Raw genomic sequence first — 10454 nt, 5'->3', positions numbered from 1 at the left:
TAGAACTGACTCAAATGTAAAGGATTTAATTTTTCATTAAAAATTAGTTTTCTGTGATATGAACACCTCTTGCCGTTGAAGCTGACTTTCATCACACAGTACTTAGACACTGCCCTAGACACTACCCTCTGTTTAAATGATAAAGCCAAGGCCAATTTGCTTAACTGCAGGCAGACCCCTTGATTTTGCAAAGTTTGAAAAGAACAGTTCGAATTTTGCCTTAAAATCTGTTTATTAATTTATTATTCTCTTCAAAGCACCTATAACCTCTTTGTTCCTCAGACTGTAAATAAAAGGATTTAGCAGAGGAATTATGATTGTATAGAATAAAGAATATAGTTTATCTTGCTTTTCAGCTGATGGAGACCCAGGACGCACATACATGAAGAAAAGAGTGCCATAGAACAAGGAAACAGACAGCAGGTGGGCACTGCAGGTGGAGAAGGCTTTGTTCCTGCCCTTTGCAGACTTCTTTTTCAGGACGGCAAGGAGAACATGGGTGTAAGAGATAATGATACTCATAAAAGTGAAAGACTGTATAAAGACTGAAAATACAAAGATCAGGAGCATATTAACTCTAGGATCAGTACACGACATCTTAAATAGTTGTAAAATTTCACAGTAGAAATAATGTATTACATTGGATTTGCAGAAAGTTAATCTGAATAACAAACCCACATGCATCATGGGATGAAGAAACCCAATAATATACGAAACACCTATTAATTGGGTGCAGAAGATATTATACATCACCACTGGGTAAAGCAAGGGATTGCATATGGCTACATAGCGGTCATAGGCCATCACCACCAGGAGAAAACATTCTGTGTTTGCACTGGAAGCAAAAATATAAAATTGGGAGATGCACTCAACCAGGGATATTGTGTGATTCACAGATAAGAAATTAATTAGCATCTTGGGAGTCACAGAAGAGGAAGAACAAGCATCTGCAAAGGCTAAACTGCCCAGGAATGAATACATGGGGGTGTGAAGATGGGGGTCCTTCCAGATGAGAAAAATCAGTCCAAGGTTGCCCACCATGGTGGTGAGATAGATGACCAGGAACACCAGGAACAGGGGGACCTGCAGCCCTGGGAGATCTGTGAGTCCTGTGAGAACAAACTCCATCACCAGAGTCTTGTTTGCCTCCATCATATCCATTCAGACTATCACTGCAGTGAAAAGAGTAGGTGAAGAACATAGTCATAAAAGACCATGAAAATAGTTCTATTTTATTTTTTTAAAATGCATCTTCCTTGTTTATATATCCCCTTTAATCAGGACATTTGTAAAAATATATCTTCAGTTCAGTAATTGTTTTGGATTATGTAGATACACCTTTCAATATTTTCAGTGATATTTGACTTCAACCATTGAGAGTGATTTCTCTTTCTCTCTCTCTTTTGTAATACTCAAAAAATATTTTCTAAATGAATAAAATTAGGTATAAAGTACAGTATTATACAGAGTGAAGTAAGCCAGAAGGAAAAACATAAATAGAGTATACTAACACATATATATGGAATTTAGAAAGATGGTAACAATAACCCGGTGTATGAGACAGCAAAAGAGACACTGATGTATAGAACAGTCTTATGGACTTTGTGGGAGAGGGAGAGGGTGGGAAGATTTGGGAGAATGATATTGAAACATGTAAAATATCATGTAAGAAACGAGTTGCCAGTCCAGGTTCGATGCACGATACTGGATGCTCGGGGCCAGTGCACTGGGATGACCCAGAGGGATGGTATGGGGAGGGAGGAGGGAGGAGGGTTCGGGATGGGGAGCACATGTATACCTGTGGTGGATTCATTTCAATATTTGGCAAAACTAATACAATTATGTAAAGTTTGGAAATAAAATAAAATTTAAAAAAAAATAAAGTACAGTAAGTTTATTGTTTTGTTTTTATAACTAAGTACTTTTCTTTTTGGATATATTGATGTGTTTAATTTTTTGTCAATAATGCAAATGAAATATTTGACATGATCTTTAAATAACTATACTTTCTTCTGTGACATATAAATTTTGCCTAAAAGTAAATCCAAAAAAAAGATACTAAGATATTTGGAAGTGAACATAGAGTTTCTTAGATTACTTAGAAGGGGAAAATCCACCTATAATTTAGTGTGAAAATTAAGCTGTTTCTTGAAATAAATAACACAATTTATATACATATTTTTGTTGATTAAGATATATACAAAAATTTACCTATTTACCAAAATTGTATTAATTTAATCTTAAGATAGATCTTAGTTATTTTCCATCTTCACTTACATGAACAAATATTAGTTTTAAGAATATATCTTTTAAAGTATATACCTGCAAAGAGACATGGAAACACAATACAAATAGCAAGAAGATTGAATGATATATCTCCACTGAAAACTGGCCATATGGACAATGAGTACAGATTCAGATTGTTTCACTTCCAAAGTGGACATTTTGTTCTGACTAACCCTATCTATATTTCTTATCAACTCTCAACCTATAATTGATATTTCCAAATTTCATAATTAGGTCAAAAGTTATTAAGAATTTTGGATCTTTCATCTTAAGATATAGATGATAGATAGATGAATGGATAGATAGATAGATAATCCTCATACATTTGGAATTAAAGAGCCTCTTGAGAGTCCCTTGGACTGCAAGGAGATCCAACCAGTCCATTCTGAAGGAGATCAGCCCTGGGATTTCTTTGGAAGGAATGATGCTAAAGCTGAAACTCCAATACTTTGGCCACCTCATGCGAAGAGTTGACTCATTGGAAGAGACTGTGATGCTGGGAGGGATTGGGGGCAAGAGGAGAAGGGGACGACAGAGGATGAGATGGCTGGATGGCATCACTGACTCCATGGACGTGAGTCTGAGTGAACTCTGGGAGTTGGTGATGGACAGGGAGGCCTGGTGTGCTGCAATTCATGGGGTGGCAAAGAGTCGGACACGACTGAGCGACTGATCTGATCTGAATAAAGATACAATTGGTGATTTTATCTCATCTTTTCATGATTCCATGAATAACTTTTAACAAGTTTGAACAGCATCATTTAGTTGTCCATACCCTGACTAGAAAATTTTATATAGATTATGAAATAATATCTGAAACTTTGATATAATATCTGAAACATTATAATTATTTCCCCATTTGTTTATTCTTCTATTTCTTCAAATTTACTGTTAAAAATAAATTTTATTAAGTTTATTTTCTCAGCAGTAAAACATCTAGTATTTATTACAGGGATATGGAATTATTTGTCATGAAGAGAAATAGAAAATCTCATAGGATTGCCAGGATTTTGATCGCTTACCTGGATGTTTATTTATCAGGTAGACAGATTGAAAACTACAAATAATTAAAATTAGGCAGATCCTGGTGTCATCATTCAGTTTCTGTAAGACTTGGGGAGAATGAGAAAATGATGGTGCTCTTTAAGAAAAAATGGTGATTTTTCAAATAAAATTTAAAAATGTATATTTCCCTCTACCATACTTTATGTTAGAGTCAGAGTCACCTTTATGAATGCCAAATTGATTAGGCCACCACTGTTCTCACATGTGGGCTTCCCAGGTGTCGCATTGGTAAAGAATCTGTCTGCCAATGCAGGAGACACAGGAGATACGGGTTTGATCCCTGGAGAAGGAAATGGCTACCCATTCTAGTATTCTTGCCTGGAGAATCCCATGGACAGAAAAGCCGGGTAAGCTACAGTCCGTAGGCTTGCAAAGAGTAGGACATGACTAAAGCATCTTAGCATGGAAAAATATATTTCAGATACCAAGTTAAAATTTCCTGGACAGAGAAGTCTGGTGAGCTACAGTCCGTGGGCTCACAAAGAGTCGGATGCGACTGAGCACACATTCTCACAGGTATGGCTTCATCTCTTCTTAAAGAAAGAAAGTAGAAGGTATAGAATGAAACAGTGTTCACTTGTGAAAAGATTTTCCTTGAAAGCCTTACTTGCACGAACATATTTATTTGTACACTTTCAAATCTGTTCCTGACAAAGCAAAAAGAATCTTGGAATTCCCTCAGTGAAAGTTACCAATGGATTCCCTGTAGGATGAAGGCAAAGTCATTCTGCTGGGCATTATGAGCTAATCCATGAGCAAATCACCCCAGACATACCCAAGTGTAACAATTAGAACCACACTTTGTGTCATTAGAGTTTACTGTGTAGGCAGCTAATTGCTTCTGAGGCATTTTTCAGTTCAGTTCAGTCACTCAGTCATGTCCAGCTCTTTGCGACCCCATGAATCACAGCACGCCTGTCCGTCACCAACTCCCTGAGTTCATGCAAACTCACGTCCATCACTCGATGATGCCATCCAGCCATCTCATCCTCTGTCGTCCCCTTCTCCTTCTGCCCCCAATCCCTTCCAGCATCAGAGTCTTTTCCAATGAGTCAACTCTTCACATGAGGTGGCCAAAGTATTGGAGTTTCAGCTTCAACATCAGTCCTTCCAATGAACACCCAGGAATGATCTCCTTTAGGATGGACTAGTTGGATCTTCTTGCAGTCCAAGGGACTCTCAAGACTCTTCTCCAACACCACAGTTCAAAAGCATCAATTCTCCGGCACTCAGCTTGCTTCACAGTCCAACTCTCACGTCCATACATGACCACTGGAAAAACCATAGCCTTGACTAGACGGAACTTTGTTGGCAAAGTAATGTCTCTGATTTTTAATATGCTCTCTAGGTTGGTCATAACTTTCCTTCCAAGGAGTAAGTGTCTTTTAGTTTCATGGCTGCAATCACCATCTGCAGTGATTTTGGAGCCCCCAAAAGTAAAGTCTGACACTGTTTCCACTGTTTCCCCATCTATTTCCCATGAAGTGATGGCACCAGATGCCATGATCTTCATTTTCTGAATGTTAAGCTTTAAGCCAACTTTTTCACTCTCCTCTTTCACTTTCATCAAGAGGCTTTTTAGTTCCTCTTCACTTTCTGCCATAAGGGTGGTGTCATCTGCATATCTGAGGTTATTGATATTTCTCCCTGCAATCTTGATTACAGCTTGTGATTCTTCCAGCCCAGCGTTTCTCATGATGTACTCTGCATATAAGTTAAATAAGCAGGGTGACAATATACAGCCCTGACGTACTCCTTTCCCTACTTGGAACCAGTCTGTTGTTCCTTGTCCAGTTCTAACTGTTGCTTCCTGACCTGCATACAGGACTCTCAAGAGACAGGTCAGGTGGTCTGGTATTCCCATCTCTTTCAGAATTTTCCACAGTTTATCATGATCCACACAGTCAAAGGCTTTGGCATAGTCAATAAAGCAGAAATAGATGTTTTTCTGGAACTCTCTTGCTTTTTCCATGATCCAGCAGATGTTGGCAATTTGATCTCTCATTCCTCTGCATTTTCTAAAACCAGCTTTAACATCGGGAAGTTCACAGTTCACATATTGCTGAAGCCTGGCTTGGAGAACTTTGAGCACTACTTTACCAGCGTGTGAGATGAGTGCAATTGTGCGGTAGTTTGAGCATTCTTTTGCATTGCCTTTCCTTGGGATTGGAATGAAAACTGACCTTTTCCAGTCCTATGGCCACTGCTGAGTTTTCCAAATTTGCTGGCATATTGAGTGCAGCACTTTCACAGCATCATCTTTCAGGATTTGAAATAGCTCAACTGGCATTCCATCACCTCCACTACCTTTGTCCATAGTGATGCTTTCTAAGGCCCACTTGACTTCACATTCTAGGATGTCTGGCTCTAGGTGAGTGATCACACCATCGTGATTATCTGGGTTGTGAAGATCTTTTCTGTACCATTCTTCTGTGTCTTCTTGCTGCCTCTTCTTAATATTTCCTGCTTCTGTTAGGTCCATACCATTTTAGAAATGCAAATCAAAACTACAATAAGATATCACCTCACACCAATCAGAATGGCCATCATCAAAAAGTCTACAAACAATAAGTGCTGGAGAGTGTATGGGGAAAAGGGAATGCTCATGCACTGTTGGTGGGAATGTAAATTGATACAGCCACTATGGAAGACAGTATGGAGATTCCTTAAAAAAACTAGGAATAAAACCACCATTTGACCCAGCAATCCCACTGGGCATATACCCTGAGGGAACCAAAACTGAAAAAGTCACATGTATCCCATTGTTCATTGTGGCACTATTTACAATAGCTAGAACATGGAAGCAACCTAGATGTCCATCAACAGATGAATGGATAAAGTTGTGGTACATATACACAATGTAATATTACTTGGCCATAAAAAGGAACAGCTTTGAGTCAGTTCTAATGAGGTGGATGAACCTAGAACCTATTATGCAGAGTAAAGTAAGTCAGAAAGAGAAAGATAAATATGGTATTCTAACACAAATATATGGAATCTAGAAAAATGGTACTGAAGAATTTATTTACAGGGTAGCAATGGAGAAACAGACATAAAGAATAGACTTATGGGCATGGGGAGGGGGAAGAGAGGGTGAGACGTATGGAAAGAGTAATATGGAAACTTACATTACTGTATGTAAAATAGATAGCTAACAGGAGTTTGCTGTATAGCTCAGGAAACCCAAACAAGGGCTCTGTATCAACCTAGAGGAGTGGGATGGGGAGGGAGATGGAAGGGTGGTTCAAAAGGGAGGGGAAAATGGATACCAATGGTTGATTCATGTTGAGTTTTGACAGAAAACAGCAAAATTCTGTAAAGTAATTATACTTCAATAAAAAATAAATGAATTTAAAAAATTTTGTTTATAAATATAAATAAATATGAGTATGGATAAATGTGGAATAATAACCAAGTTGCTAACAGTGGTCTTCTGGTGCAGAAGTAGATGTAATGGTAGGAATAGCAAAAGGAGAGAAGAGATACTTCACTCCCCTCCCCACACAGACAAAAATGTTATGATAAAAACATAGACACCCTTTAATACACAATTTTCTCATATATGTATGCATGTATGTCTGTGTTTATGCCTCTGTATCTGTCTGTATGCATGTATATGCCTAGACAGATATAGAAAAGGATCGTCCATGGTATATTAACAGAAACAGAAAAAATAAAATGTTGTTACTTTTAATAAGAAATATGTGACACTGAAAACTTTAACTAAAGTTAGGAACAAATAATCTTTAATTTTTTCTATGAAAATATCTTTTTTCATAGAAAAACAGTTTAATTATTAAAGATACTTTCCATTTAAATATTCAATAACAGACTACTGAGAGTAGGCATTAGTCTTTGAAATAATCAAAAGGCATTTGGAAATTGTTTAAGATGGTGTCCAAGTATAGTAGTCACTTTCACAGCTTTCTTCATATAATTTCAGCATTTTTCTTATTTATTCCTAAGTCGGTTATAGGTTTTACTGCTATTATGACTATAATATCAGATATTTAATGACGTAATAAGATCGATTTTCTTCTATACTTATAAACTATACCCAAAATAAAATCTAGAATAGAAATTCCCAAATGTTTTTCAGTGAGTGTAACCTCCTATGCTCTCTGAAAGGGAAACAAATAAACATTTACCACAATAATAGCAGTTAAATGAAAATAACATTTTAAAAATCCATTTCATAATTTTATAGCAATACCCTCTTGATGTTTATAATACATAAAGACATTGAATGAAAATGCATTAAAAAAAAACAAAACTGTTTAACCAGTGGCGAAAACAAGTTGTTATTCTCCATCTTCACTGAGCTAAAAAAAAAAAAAAAGATTTAAATTACTAAACACATACCCACAGCAGTCCCTGCTATAATATATACACCTAGTAAGATTCATTGGAGTAATTTGCTGAAAATTGATCATGTGAATGTTACAAAAATGTCATTTTCTTTCCAAAGTGGAGATTTTGTCCTAAATAAAGTGTTTTGCTTTCTTTGTAATCCAAATCATCAAATAATAGACATTTCTAATTTCACTTCATGAATTCCGCATAATTAAGCCAAGAAGTAGAAAGCTTTGGGAATTTTTTTATTCGAAAGTAATAGGAAAGAAACACCTCCAGATTAAAGGAGACAGTGCTGAGAAGAAGTGAAGTGAAGTCGCTCAGTTGTGTCTGACTCTTTGCAACCCCATGGACTGTAGCCTACCAAGTTCCTCCGTCCATGGGATTCTCCAGACAAGAATACTGGAGTGGGTTGCCACCAGCTATATATTATATATTTTATATTATATATTTTATAGTATGTGTATGTTAGTCACTCAGTCTTGTCTGACTCTTTGCAACCCCACAGACTGTAGCCCACCAGGCTCCTTGGTTGATGGGATTCTCCAGGCAAGAATACTGAAATGGATTGCCATTCCCTTCTCCAGAGCATCTTCCCAACCCAGGGATGGAACCCCAGTCTCCTGCATTGCAGGCAGATTCTTTACTGTTTGATCTACAGGGAAGTCCTATTTTATAGTATAAAAGGCTGTATTACTTAGGCCCTTATTCTTATGATTCCATGAAACTTTAAAAGCTGTATATTATAGACAGCCACCAAATTTAAAGACTAGGGTTATCTTCATTCTTCAAAATTAAAAATAAGGTATATATAAGCTTCATGGCTCTTTTAGTTCAATAAATTCTCTATATCATATTGTGGTTACTTTGTTTTTTCCATTTACTTCATTCCTCTATTAAGGCTTATTTACTAAATTTTGTGTCAGATGTGTCTCCTTTACAGTGAGCCATCCTTCCCAACCCAGATTTTGATGACTGAGAAAAATCTCAGTGTCACACTGGAATTTTAATTTCTTATATAAATATCTTACATAGATATTTTGTTATCTTAAGACAACTGCAAAACTCTTAAGTAATGGAAAATGTAGAAATCACTGAACTCTCACCTATTGCCTACAAAACATTAGAAAATTGGAAAATGTGATAGTTTCCAAGGTAAAAAATGCAGAAGTGAGACAGTGATTACAGGCACACTGATTTTCATCAGTAACTTCAAAATGAATGAAGATAATACTTATTACCTCTATTTCCAAATTTGTTCTCTAAAAAACAAAGGAAAACAATATGAATATATTCCTTCAACACTTCCAAAGGATTCCCTGTAGGATAAAGTCAAATTCATTCACCACAACAACTAGCTGTCATAATTAAAAACTGTATTTATAATCTGATCCCTGGAGTAGGGAATTGCAACCCACTCCAATGTTCTTGCCTAGAAAATTCCATTTACAGAAGAGTCTGGTGGGCCACAGTCCATGGGATTGCAAAGAGACAGACATGGCTGAGTGACTGAGCACACACACATACAAACATACATTTATAATCCACAGGGATTACTGTGGATCATCTACACAGATCATCAATGAACAGGTTTTAGGAAATATTTGTTTTCCCTTCTCTTTTGATGATATCATCATCCAAAACCCTACTTTACATGTTCCATTGAAAGTCTCAAAGGTTCTTTAGAGTCATCAAGTCCAAATTTGAAATTAGGGTCTTCTGTAAGTCCCACCTTCAAGTATAGTTACCTTGCAATGTTCTCTGTCTTGAGGAGTAACACCACTAAACAATCAGTTATGCAAACCATATAGCAGAAATCCTTGACACTGCACTCTCCCTCTGATTCTGTGCATCACCCACTGTTAAGTTGTACATTTTGTCTCCTAAAGTCTCCCATATTCATCCACTCCTCACATTCTGTATAGGCACAATTGAAATTTTGCATGAGTTACTAAAATAACCTCCTAAGGAATCCATCTTCATCCACTAATATTATCATCCAATTCATTCTCCACACTGCCCCAAGAACAATCTTATTAAATGTAAAGTTTGTTATGTCACTACCCATACTCATTCCTACCAGTATCCTGTTCCTTAATTATGCCTCTAAAAAAAATCATAAATAAAAATCCTCACTTTCAATACCTCAGAATATGACTCTGTTTAGACATAGAGCTTGTTGAGAAGTAGTTAAGGTAAAATAAAGACTTTTGGATGGGTCCAAGTCCAATGCAAGGTAAGAGAAACCCAAGTAAGACGGTAGGTGTTGCGAGAGGGCATCAGAGGGCAGACACTGAAGCCATAATCACAGAAAACTAGTCAATCTGATGACATGGACCACAGTCTTGTCTACCTCAATGAAACTAAGCCATGCCATGTGGGGCCACCCAAGATGGGCGGGTCATGGTGAAGAGGTCTGACAGAATGTGGTCCACTGGAGAAGGGAATGGCAAACCACTTCAGTAGTCTTGCCTTGAGAACCCCATGAACAGTATAAAAAGGCAAAATGATAGGATACTGAAAGAGGAACTCCCCAGGTAGGTAGGTGCCCAATAGTCTACTGGAGATCAGTGGAGAAATAACTCCAGAAAGAATGAAGGGATGGAACCAAAGCAAAAACAATACCCAGTTGTGGATGTGACTGGTGATAGAAGCAAGCTCTGACCTATAAAGAGCAATATTGCATAGGAACCTGGAATGTTAGGTCCATTAATCAAGGCAAATTAGAAGTGGTCAAACAGGAGATGGCA

General features: G+C 37.2%; 1 protein-coding gene across 1 annotated transcript; it reads right to left on the bottom strand.

The window, feature by feature from the left end:
- Nucleotides 1-234: 234 nt before the first annotated feature.
- On the bottom strand, nucleotides 235-1164 carry LOC113898593 (olfactory receptor 5AC1-like). The gene has a single exon (XM_027551889.1). It carries the CDS (start codon nucleotides 1159-1161, stop codon nucleotides 235-237), a length of 927 nt encoding a protein of 308 aa, XP_027407690.1. The 5' UTR covers nucleotides 1162-1164.
- Between the last annotated feature and the right edge of the window lie 9290 nt (nucleotides 1165-10454).

The sequence above is a fragment of the Bos indicus x Bos taurus genome, chromosome 1 (assembly GCF_003369695.1).
Source record: "Bos indicus x Bos taurus breed Angus x Brahman F1 hybrid chromosome 1, Bos_hybrid_MaternalHap_v2.0, whole genome shotgun sequence".
Classification (NCBI taxonomy): domain Eukaryota; kingdom Metazoa; phylum Chordata; class Mammalia; order Artiodactyla; family Bovidae; genus Bos; species Bos indicus x Bos taurus.
This window is presented reverse-complemented; position numbering and strand designations above follow the sequence as displayed.